Raw genomic sequence first — 12,982 nt, 5'->3', positions numbered from 1 at the left:
CAGAGCAATTATTTCAGACAGGAACACGCTACAAAGGTGTTGCTTTTCACGAGCAAGGGGGAGGAAGTTCAATTGAACTCACTACACTAAAGATAACTGCATATTAATAGAATCTTTTATAAAAGGAATTTTTCCCCCCTATGGCTTTCAAACTTATTACACAAATACACAAGGAAAGTCAGGTAGCCTCTACAATTCCTGCTTCTGCTAAATAAAAAGAGCATGTGTGCATTTACATAGTACACTATATATAAAACATAGCCACACAGATGTATTCAGACAGTGACAGAACAAACAAGAGGACATGACAGAAGTGTGAGTTTAATATCATGAGTTGGGAAAACACTGCACAACTCTGAGCAGCAGAGGAGAACTTGCATGCAAACATACATGCTAAACAAGTGCAGATATTGTGATGTATGTAATTTAAGATGTCATGTTTGTTACAAGGAAAAAATTACTGCTTTGTGCTTTATCTTTATTATTCACATTGGGTACTTTAATGAGTTTTATTGATTCTGCAATAATTTTTTACTTGCAATTTTCACATTTCCTCCTCCAATCTTTATTATTTTCCCATTTCTCATCTCTTAAATCCCCGTTTTTGTGCACTTGGGATTATGGCACCATATGCAACATGCCACTTCAAAGTTCATCCGTTTGGACTGGTGCATAAATATTTCTGCATCTGTTTCCAGAGTGCACCTATAATTTGGGAAGCTAACTCCCTCACAGGGAGCCAGCATGGGCACTGTATTAGTCCCACCAACATACAGGTACAGCATGCTAAAAATCCTCCTTAAATTGTCACTCACTAACATGTATTGTGTGTGTACTAGCTACATTTTGAAGTGAAAGGCATTGGGGTCTTCTTTGTGAACTAAACAATCTGACATTCTGATTTTTTTTCATTAAAGGAGCATAAAAAGTGATCTGAAAGCAATCACATTTTTTTATCCCCCTTTAACCTAAAGGACTACATTAATTTTATATAAAATTTTGCAATAAATATGTACAATAAAATCTGGCACTCATCCAACTATAGTGTTGCTAATAGACAGAGCCCTATCAAATTCACGGCCATGAAAAATGCACCATGGACCATGAAATCTGATCTCCCGCCATGAAATCTGGTCTTTTGTGTGCTTTTATCCTATACTATACAGATTTCATGGTGGAGACCATGGTTTCTCAAATTGGGGGTCTTGACCCAAAAGGGAGTTGCAAGGGGGTTGCAGGGTTATTTTACGGGGGTCGCGGTATTGCCACCCGTACTTCTGCGATGCTGCCTTCAGAGTTGGGTGGCCGGAGAGTGGAGGCTGCTGACTGAGGGCCCAGCTCTGCAGGCAGCAGCGCAGAAGTAAGGGTGGCAATACCATACCATGCCATCCTTATTTCTGCGCTGCTGCTGGTGGCTGCTCTGCCTGCAGAAATGGGCTCCTAACCAGCAGTCACCGCTCTCCAGCTGCCCGGCTCTGAAGGCAGCACCATCGCTAGCAGCAGTGCAGAAGTGGGGGGAGCAGTACTGCATCCCCTCCCCCTTACAATAACCTTGCGACCCTCCCCCACCCCCAACTTCTTTTTGGGTCAGGACCCTACAATTACAATGCTGTGAAATTCCAGATTTAAATAGCTGAAATCATGAAATTTACTATTTTTAAAATCCTATGACCGTGAAATTGACCAAAATAGACCATGAATTTGTTAGGGCCCTACTAATAAAGCTACAACTTTGCAAATTCTTAATTTTCTTGTTACTTTTAGGTCAAATTATTGCAGGTCCATTATTATTACCATGGAGTGCAATGGAAGAAAAAGTTCTGTGGGTTTCTTTGCAGCTGGTTTCAAGAAGTGATTTTGCGTTTTATTTTTTTTCCAGTCAAGATCTAGCTCTCTCTACTACAGAGACAGATTGGTTATAGCAGAGTCTTGCTGCTATAGCCTTTGTGGCACCCTGTAGTCAGTCAGTCATTTCTTTTTCTTTAACCACACACTCTTGACAGATGGCTGTAACAGCAGGGGTTGGGTTTTTTTTATAGGTTAAGGGCCTCATACTAAGAATCCAATGAAGTCAGCTGATCAGAAATGTAATAAATTTGGATGCACACGATTTTACCTTCATTTATAGGGTCTGTTTAAAACAATCATTTCACTTTGGTGTGAGATCAGCGATCAACAAGAAACCTAAGGCCCAGAATTGGGAATTTCCCAGCTTTTAGTAACACATTTGCAACAACATTTGCATTCATAAAAACCAAGGTTAGGAGTTTCAAAGGAGCCAAACCCAATTGCACCTAACTTCCTTTCGCTCCTTTGAAAATCCCAGCCAAATAGCTAAGCCATACACACCAAAAGAAGCCTAAGCCCCAGGTTTATGAGAGTATAATGCCATGCATCGCTCTCATTTTTAGGAGGAGGTGCAGGGAGTGGGCAAAATGATGAGTGGAAGGGCCAGATGAACATTATAAAGTACAGCTGCCTCTGGTTGACTTAAACAGCTGTGGCAAGAGCACTGAAGAACGTCCAACCCCTCCCACCCATCTTAAATAAAAACTGAATGTGCATGTATACTTCTTTCGAAACACTTATTTGGCTACTGAATAAAAAGCATTTGAACAGTTTCCTGAGGGCTTATTATGGTATATGTTTTATGTTCATGTTGTGGCTAGAGGATGTTAAAAGTCTCCTATCGCAGTACTATGAAACAGCTAATAATGAGAAAAACAATTACCTAGTGATAACAAGCAAAGTCCCATTATAATCTCTTTGCTGGTCATAACTCCACTAATCAGCCTGTGTAAGACACTACTGTCACTGACAAAGGTGATCAGGGCCTCTGCAAACTTGGCATAGCAGGAAATGTTCACAGGAGCACAGCGATGGAAGAATGGAATAGGTGCACTGGTGACACAAGAAAAAAAAAATCAGAAAAAAAATTACTCCTACTTAATATAAATGCCACATCAACACACAAATGAAAGGTGAATTGATGCAATACTCTCCACCTTTATAACACCATAACAAGGAGCTGTGAGTTTAATGCAGAGGTGCTGCTATAATGACAATGGTCACAATGAGGAGTGATGCAATTTTTACAAGTATTTCTGTAAAGAAGGCAGCATGCATATTCCAACAGGATATTACCCTCCGCCTCTCAAAGGAGTATTTTCTTATTTCAGCTTAAACATCTGTCATTCAAGTGTCATGTGGTACACCAGCTCAAATAATGCCCTTCACTGACTTCAAAATGGAATACTGACCCACTTTTGTAGCAAAAAAGTAATCCAAGAATGATTGTACTATAGTTGCAAAAATATACATTAGTCTAAAACGTCACCATTTACAACTGTTGCCAAGCAGCCATGATACAGATACTTTATTCTTTCCCTCCCTTATGCTTATTCTGGTCATAGGAGAGGAAAATTACAGTGATTACTTACATTACCTCAGCTAAATATTTAAATGTTTTATAACAAATGCAATGAAGAGGCCTGTAATTGTTTAATTATTCCTTTTACCCTGAATGGTATTGGAGTCCCTCTCAAGGGGTACTGACATTTTGCATTATACTTCTCACCCCAGTAAACAGACACTGGGATGCAGTTCACAAGCAGATAATACAGGAGAGCACAAACGTGAGACTTTATTTTCCCAATGCTGCCCACTGGGGAGTTGCATCTTCTTGTATCCTAAACTATGTTAGACTATCAAGGTTGTCTATTTTATTTTTTAATTATTCTTTTCCATTACATTTAAGACACTTTTATTAGTGATATACTCTTGCTTGTAATTGAATCCAATGAATACAATATATTTTTACATTAAATTGAAGAGTTTTCTTTTAACCTCCAGATTCTTTCCTTCCTCTCCATCAGTTCCTACTGACTTATTTTCAAGAGTTCAGTAGAACGAAGCACCAGTGCACACTATCCCTTTGGGAGTCTCCTATTTTAGTAGTGATTTTGAAGCCAGAGATTTTCTGTACCAGATACCTCTTTTTAAATTGTCAGTCTTACCAAAATTCTAACCCTCACTTCGAGTGTGTCGGGTTAGAGGAATCATCTGCTTTAAGAATATCCCCTCTATGCATTATTATTTTGGCGAGGTGGAAGAGAGGAGGGAGATAACATACTAAAAAAGCAATTGTCTAATTATTCAGTGCAGAATTGGGAGGATTTTATGATCACCCTCATAATTAGATAATTAACAGATTCCCATGCTTTTGTGAAACTGACAGGTTTTAAGTCAACTGTGCTGACTAAGTAAATGCGTTTGCAGATGCTTATACTGATACTCTGCTTTCAGTGAGTGGTAAAGCCAGCAGTTAAGCAGAATAGTTATACATTTAGTCAGAGCTGTTAAAAATCAAATTAAACCCATAGTAATGGCCTTCCCAGCTAGAGAGCAGCCTATATAGTCCCACAGCTTTTTTATAAGATGGAGCTAGTTTTGGCGTGTGTTAGCATCTTGCAGGTCTGCACAGAATGTATTTAATGAAATTTGAAAAACTTGAAATTAGAGGGCTTTGCATTTAGCTTTTAATTCGTGCACATGCTCCAATTTTTAAGAAAGCTTACAAAGTTTCACAGGCTTATACTGAAAATTAGAGCTATCATTCTGACAAAGCTCAGTTTTTATCTTGAAATGTGCAAAAAAAATCCATTTTTTACATCTTGACGAGAAAACAGACATTCTGAAAAAAAGTCATGAGAAGCAATATGACCTGGAGAAATATATACTTTTTACCTTTATCTCACAGCATTCCTGTATTAAACTGCTAATATCCCTCTTGCTTGTAGCAATTATATTGTACATATTAAGTTACCTGTTTTTATGTGTAACAGTTAAATTCAAACTGTTATAATTAATAAAAATAAGGTCAGTGGTTATTACAACCTTTCTTGAATAAATGAAACTCTTGAGAATCCAGCATGAGACCTGCTTCTGTTTCAGTGGTTCTGACTCAATGAGCATGTGATGTGATGTGTCTCGTTTAACAAAAAATGAAATAATAAATCTAGTCATAGTGACCTCTGCTATTTATAAGGCCCCTTGATTACACCTTGGTACATTACATACGTAAATGAAATTATAAGCTTCTAAGAATAATCTGCTGCTTAATCATCGTGATCAAGATCAGCAGAATCCGCCTAGTAGGGGATGATGATAAATAAATTTTAAAAAGCACAAATATGACAGTTGCATTGAAATTATATTAAGGGCCCAGTTTAACTGGATATGGACAAGGAAATGAATGCAGAGTTAAGAACAGAGTAGTTCTCTATCAGGTGGGCCTCAAAACAAGGGCGGATGTGAGATATTTAGAGTCCCCATAACTGATATATGCCAACTCATGTAGGGGAGCCTGAGCCAACAGAACGGAGCATTCTGCTGCAGTGGTATGCTCTCCTTTTCTCTCCAGTCTCAATGGAAGCTCCTCTGCCAGGACTGTGCAGAGTTGGAACAGGTAGAGGCAGGAAGGAAAGGGGAAAACTGGCTAGATTCCCTGCTCCAAAACCACCTTCATGCAATGAAACTGCTCTCTAGCACAGGGAAGAGGTTCCAGGAGGCACGGCTGGAGGGCGTGGTTATCTTTGGCAGTGCTGTGAGGAAGCCAAAGTGAGTGAGGACAGAGAGTGCCAAAGGTGAAATGTCAGAGTCCCCCAAGATCTTTAGGTTCCTCTGCAGGGCATGAGGAACACACTACCTCCGAATTGATCAACTGGGAAACTTCAGGGGACAGTTCTCAGCTGACCTAAGTTGCCATAGCTCCACTGACTTCAACGGAGCTATTCCATTGACTTAAATAGAGTGATATAATTGACACCAGAGGAGGATCTGCTTCCAGGAAGGGAACATCAGGGAGTTTTCCTCCTCAACATCCTTCTTCCTGCAGTTTATTTTATTTTTCAATCCTTCAGACCATTACATTTCTTCTCCAAAATGTGCTTGTTCACTCCAATAACTGCACTAGCACAATATCTAAAACACAATTATGTGAGGTTTCAGAGTAGCAGCCGTGTTAGTCTGTATCCGCAAAAAGAACAGGAGTACTTGTGGCACCTTAGAGACTAACAAATTTATTAGAGCATAAGCTCAATTCAAACATTGAATCTATCTCCCCTTGTAAGTATTTTCACACTTGCTTCTTATCAAACTGTCTGTACTGAGCCATCTTGATTATCACTTCAAAAGTTTTTTTTCTCTTACTTAATTGGCCTCTCAGAGTTGGTAAGACCACTCCCACCTGTTCATGCTCTCTGTATGTGTGTGTATATATATATCTCCTCAATATATGTTTCACTCTATATGCATCCGAAGAAGTGGGTTGTAGCCCACGAAAGCTTATGCTCTAATAAATTTGTTAGTCTCTAAGGTGCCACAAGTACTCCTGTTCTTTTTACAATTATGTGAGTTAAAGGCAAACTATTGGGCATTTCCTTTCATTTTCTTTGGGGGTTTAAATCAAACTTTAGGAAACTTTAAAATTTAATGAATATTTTTCTTTTTATTTTAACTTATAACTGTAGAATAAAATGGAGAAACCCTCCACTGACATAACAGCTCCTTCTGACTATTTTAAAAAGCAATTTTGCCAGGAATTTGCACTGTATTATAAAGTCTATCTGCGTGCTTGCTTATTATTGAATGACATGGGACTGTTTAGGAAGAAAAGTACATACAATTCTGGCAAAAATTAAAACTGACAAGCCATTTGAGGATGCAAAACAACACTGGAATTTTTATTTATTTTAGTTAGGTAGCGCAGCATCTATGCCTAGGTCTGTTGCATAGGCTGTAGAGCTGCAGTAAAAAAAAAAAAAAAGATTCAGAGAAAGTATGTTATTGTCAGCATTTGAGTTGCTGCTTATCATAGTCAATTTAAACTTGGATAAGTTACCGAGGTAAACAAAAGACATTTAAAACTACAGGTCCTAAAATGGATAGAACATATCCTCTCCAGGACTTTTCTCTGTTTTTCCTTTGCCAACACTCATGTCCATGCAGAGAATGTATGGTCTGACCCTGAACAGATATAATCCGACTGAGGTTGTTTATGAAGTAAGAATTATGCCTGGTCACAACTGTTTGCATTGTCAAGCCCCTTCAATTTCAGCTAAAACACAGAAGCCCAAAGCCACAAACACCGCTGTAGAACTCTCGTTAAAGACAGTGGGACCACTCACAGAAGTGTTTGCAGGACTGAGCCCTAAAATAATCGCATTGCTGAACAACTCAAAATTTGCTGTATAGCTGAAGTGCTGACTGCCCCTGTACTTCTGGGCAGCACTCTAATCTTCCAACATACAGCTGGGCTCCCAATGCCAGCAGCATCCTCTTTGTTACAATCACTACCATAGACTTTACCAAAAACAGCCAAGGCAGCTCTTCGTCGAAATTTTAAGCATTAAAACCAGAGTGATTTATTTACAAAATGTAGTAATACATGAATAGGAGTGCCTTCAGGTATTTGGGTCTTTTTTCTTCTTTCTGCCATTTAAGCATCCCAGTGCTGGAAACTTAGACGCAACCAGAGAACCAGCAAATGAAACAGACCCACCGAGTTTAACTGGCTGAGCAAAGTGCAAGAAGCAAACACCATAAATGACAAACGTAATATTTTATATGCATATACCACCTTTCATTCCAAAGCCCTTCATACGTTGTGTACAAACAGCACCACTAAAATGCAGCCAGTCTTCAGGGTGGCAAACAAACTGATTTGCAGCACATAGCACAACACTGAGTATATAACATCAAATAGCATTTGTAATATTCCAGTTTTAATAGCGCTAGTAACACAGTAGGGTTTTTTTTTTGTTTTTGTTTTTAAATGTTATGTTGACAGAGTCTCTTTAAAGATGACCTTTGTACCAACAGAGTTAACATGCTAAAAACAAACACAGGTATGTTATAGAGTGACCTAAACTATTCTATGTGAGATTTTTATGAAATCTTTTTCAGACAAATGAACAATTAGACAAGAAGCCGTTAAACTTACCTCTCTGGAACCGGGAGCTTAGGACAAAGCTTAGAGGCCTGTGAATTTGTAGTGTACTCAGATGACTGTAGTTCATAGCTACATAAATTTGATCCTGTTGAAAGAAAAACAATATTACAAGATCAAAAATCTAATATTCCTGTTCCAGTCCAGCAAATCATCTTAAAATGAATAATAGTCCTGATTCTCCACTCCATTACATTAGTTTCACATGACTAAAACTCCATTGACTTCAGAGTTACAAGAGACTACTAGAGAAAATGTTTTGTAATGGAATGTTGAATCAAGCCCATCGTATGTTGTATTAGATGGGCCCCTTACATCCATGGTTGGGTCATCCTCCTACCACCTTTGATCATCCAAGAGAGAAAGGCTAAATTCACAGTCCACTTTTAAAGGAAGGAGGACACAAATCACTAGACTCCTTGAAATAGTTCCCTCCCCCGACTGTTTCTTAATCATTCTTAATGCATCAAAATTGCAGACACACAACATCCATGATTAGGCATCGAAGGAATAGATTTTTATTGGTAAGCCTTAATTTCACTGTACACCCACAAATTGAAAAAAAAAACCATTTCCATCGATAGCGGTCAAAACTTACAGATAGGCAAAGTGAGAAAATGCTGCTTGAGAACACAGCTTGATTTAAGAATATTTACTTTGTATATTTTGACGTGATGGTGCCAATTTGTGTTTTAATGGTTAGAAAGCTTTATCACTTTTGAATCTCATACTGTCAGTAAATAATTATTGTCTGATCCCCCCCTTCCCCTAGTTTCCCACAACTGTGAAAATTTAAAATTGCTAAATACTGGGAAAAAATTGCTTATATACAAACAAATATTATCCATCAAAATTATACAAAAATAAAAATTAAATTCTGCCAAACCTATCCACGATGAAAAGAAATTATCCAGTTTTCTTTTTAAACTACAATTCATGTGCTTTACAGAGAGCAAAGAGAGGACGAACTATTGAGGTTAAAGAGTGAGTTAGCTGAAGACCTGCACAGAGAAGTGCTCTTGTGTTTATATTGTCAAATTCTATAGATGCTCGGCAGCTCTAACAAAGCTGAATCCCTCTCCACGCACTGGCCAGTTAAACCATACTGGAGACCAGGTTGGCTACAATCAAGTTCAAACCATGCTTAAGAACAGTTTTTAAAACTGCTGAGCCAGCATCATCTGGGCTTAATGGTGCTGCACCACATAGCAGCATCTCCTCCCATTTACTACCCCTGCAGAAAGGAGTCTTCTATTTGTACAGAGAAGGGGCACAGCCTGGGAGTACCAGTGCAAAGTATCCCATGCAGTCTCAAGAGCCTCAATTGTATGGTTTAGATTTTTCAGGAAGAGATGAACATCTCTGTATTTAGCAGATCATTAAAGAAAGTCAGGTGGCTGAAATAGGCAATCATGAATTAGGACTTCTGAATTCTAGTTCCAGTCCTGCCATTTAGATAATTACTCCGGAGGGCATTCTGCACCAAAAAAATAAAAAATTCTGCGCACAATATTTTAAAATTCTGCCAATTTTATTTGTCAAATAAATGTGGAGGCTCCAGCATGGCACTGGGGAGCACAGGCCACTGGCTGCACAGAGGTGGGAGATCACTGTGCAGCTCCCCCCAGGACATGTACTTAGCGGTGAGACTGCACCAAACCCTGATACAGTGCAAGGACCGGGCCTGGCCCAGAAACACCTCAGGGCCCTGCCCCTCCATTCCAGGTGTGGGCAGGCAGGCTCAGCAAGGCAGGATCCAAGTGTGGAGGGGCTTAGTGTGGGGGGATCCAGGTGTGGGTTAAGAAGTTTCTAGGGGGGGCAATCTGGGTGTGGGTGGCTCAGTGGGGGATCCAAGTACAGGGGTAGGGAGATCTGGACGCACAGGGGCTTGTTGGGGGGTTCTAGGTGCAACAGTAATGGGACTCTGCAGGGGGGTCCATGTGAAGATGGTTGAGCTCAGCAGGGAGAGGGGTCTGAGCGGGGGGGACGACAGAGCTTGGCAGGGGGGTCTGGTGTGGGGGTCTCAGTGGGGGTCCAGATGCTGGGGGAGTGGGGCTCATCGGGGGAGTGAGGCTCGGTGGGAGGGTCTGGATGTACAGAGGTTGGGTGGATGGGGGAGCAGCTCCCTGTACAGGGAATCCCTCCTCCTGCAGCTGAGGAGCGATGGGTGCAGGAAGCAGGGGGGTGGAGGGGAGAAGGGAGTTTGCAGAACTTCCCCAGGGAGAGAAATCTGGGGGTGGGTCTGACTCAGCCTCAGATGCTGTGTGGGGAAGAGGAAGTCCTGTCCTCCCCAGCCCAGCCGGGACTAGCAGCTGAGTCCGGCTCAGGGTAGGAGCCACTAGCCGGGTCTTCCCCAGTCCTGCCCTTTGCCCCACAGTGATTTACCTCTTTGGTGCCTGCCCTGGGCACTTGAAACATACTGCTAAGGAGGGTCGCATGACCGCTCTTGTGGCTTCCCTTGGCTTTCCTGTCAGAAAGTCATTTTTCTGCAGGGAAGCAAAGAAATCTGCTCGGGACATAAATTCTGAGCATTTGCAGAGGCCCAGAATTGCCCCAGGAGTAATGATGAAGCACTATGCCTCAGTTTACCTATCTGCAAAGTGGCTATAATACACCTGCCTACCTCAAAGAGGTGTTGCAAAACTTATTTGTACATCAGTATTTCTGCATTGTTCCTGGCTCTGGACACAGTATTGTTTAGTGGTAGTCTGGACAGACTAGTGGAATGTAAGGATATCCCTGTTTGCATTGTCCACAAGAACTGAATCTGGGATCTCTGGATCTAAACCCCCAAGTCTCTAATTCTAATTCAAATAGTAAAGGGCCATAACCAGGAGCATGGAGGAAATAGCTGATTCATGATCTTCCATATATGGTTTCTTCTCTAGAGGGAGACAGAACCACACTGGTAGCCTGAGTTACATAACATGGTAATTTGGCCCAGTTCTTCTGAAAGGTAGTGTGGGAAAGAGGAAAAGATTTATACTGTCATATTAGAGAGTGGGATTCTATTCCTAGCTCTCTCTGAAGTGAGACTGTGCGCCCTCTGAGTCACTCATCTGAAAAACAAATGAATGACAGTTGCCTGTAAGATAGGTGTATGAGACCTTGGTTAATAATGGTTATAAGTATGCAGAAATATGAACAGTAAGTCAGAAGGCAAAGTGGAATACATCTGATTGTCTCCGGACGAGCAGCTCAGTGCCCATTCCCTTGAGTACAGGCTATTTTGTGGGGTAGTTTGTCTCTCATCAGAAACACAACAGATCTTGCAACTGCAAGAGTGAATCTCAAGATGGAAGATTCTTGACAGGTCTGCACTGTACAGGTTGGTGGAGGGAAGCTGAAGGCATTAACAGTTGGATAGTGGCAACCTGGGCTTTTGGTACCCAGGATGGGTAGGCCTGGAGGCGCTTGTAAATTTTGGGCAGGGTTTAATTCATTTGATCGTCCCAGCAGTTATTTACAACTACCACCTTCCACATCCACACATTTGCCCCATATTTATGTGCACAGCTAAATCTAGTCAATGTGTCTACCAAAATGATCAGCAGTAAACAGTTAACCAGGATGCCATTTGTATTGCATTAGGTTTCAGAGTCAGCAGCCAATTAAGAAAAATGGGATCAGTTCCCTGCTCTAGCTATACAAGTGCTAGTAACATTACTTAAAAAAAAAAATGAAACCTCAGATACTAGAGCATAGTTCTGCAGTAAATTGTGGCTATGGAATTTGCCCCAGAATTCACCAAATCAGAAACTTGCATGAGCACTTATTTCACATGGTAAGATATGTTCCACTGCCAACCACTCTGTATAAAGGAGACAGGTTTGTAGGACAAGGAGAAGATCCTCATGTGATTAAGACAAATTATTCCTATGGGGAACGAGCACAAGGGCTGTTCTCACAAAGATGACTTTCTTGAGCCCTTGCAAGTGCACAAAGGCTAAGGACATCAGAAAAAGAAACACATTGAGACTGACCAGCTCTTCTTCATTCTGTGTCTGCTGGACCTGACAATTTGCAATAATACTCAGTCAAATGCTAAACTGCTACAGGGAACAAATCTACCAAGAATGTACGCGCTAAGAACATACATAATTTAGACCTCCTATGCCAGAGATTTCTGTTTTTGTGTGTGTGTTTTTAAGAGGAGGCAGGAAAGCAGTTTGACTTTCCACTTACTTCTAGAAAGAGAAACTACAGGTTTTAATGCTCCATCATGGGATCAAGAGGTGCTGGGCCAGATGGGGGAGGAGTCCAGTAATAAGATAGACACTTTCACTTCCAGGTCACTGGTTTGAATCTGGTCCAGGTTAGTGGTAATCAAAAGGAGTTCTCACCTAACATTAATTCAGGGGCCTATGTGAACTGAGGAATGGTGCACACATGAGAACATCACAGACCTCACCATCACAAATGATACCCTTTACTGGCAACAGTAAAGAGGTTAACTATCAAATAGGCACAGCCACTGAACAATCTTCTCACTACAGGTGGTTCCAGCTGGTAGTGATTGAAGCAACAGACAAGGTGGAATAAGACAGACTGTACTGCTTACTATGTTCTACAGATACAGTGGACTTCATTCTCCAGCACTGCCACTTGGCATCTTTCAGAAACATTTAAAAGTGTATTTAAGGGAGGGAGAATAGGCAGTTGGATATTCAGAGTTTCTTGAACTCCTAATTGTCTCACAGGAACATATAGTAGGTGCCAGTAAAGAGGAAGCATCAGAGGAAGGGAGAAATTAAAGCTCTCTATTAAATAGTTCTGGGATTCAGACTAAAGAAGGGAGTATTCTCTAGAGCCTACAAGAGAGTTCCAAGGAAGGAGACATTATTTACATCTTTATAAATGTCTCCAGATATATAAATATCTATAAGACTGCAAAGGAGGAATAGCAGAGATATCCAATCATGGTTGCCACAGCAACTAACTGGATTCAAAAATGAGATTAAGAAATATTTATCT

General features: G+C 40.7%; 1 protein-coding gene across 2 annotated transcripts in view; it reads right to left on the bottom strand.

Annotated features, from left to right (window-relative positions):
* Positions 1-12,982, bottom strand: part of SLC44A1 (solute carrier family 44 member 1) — a 96,058-nt gene that overhangs the window by 20,702 nt on the left and 62,374 nt on the right. For both annotated transcript variants that reach the window (XM_026650856.2, XM_026650857.2), the window contains exons 5-6: positions 8,003-8,096; positions 2,732-2,901 (exon numbers count right to left, since the gene is read on the bottom strand). In XM_026650856.2, coding sequence (XP_026506641.1) covers positions 2,732-2,901; positions 8,003-8,096 — 264 coding nt within the window. The remainder of the gene's footprint in view (positions 1-2,731; positions 2,902-8,002; positions 8,097-12,982) is intronic.

The sequence above is a fragment of the Terrapene carolina genome, unplaced genomic scaffold (genome assembly GCF_002925995.2).
Source record: "Terrapene carolina triunguis isolate 2854851 unplaced genomic scaffold, T_m_triunguis-2.0 Scaffold94, whole genome shotgun sequence".
NCBI classification, from domain to species: Eukaryota; Metazoa; Chordata; order Testudines; family Emydidae; genus Terrapene; species Terrapene triunguis.
The sequence above is the reverse complement of the archived record's forward strand: the minus strand, read 5'-3'. Positions and strand labels throughout refer to the sequence as shown.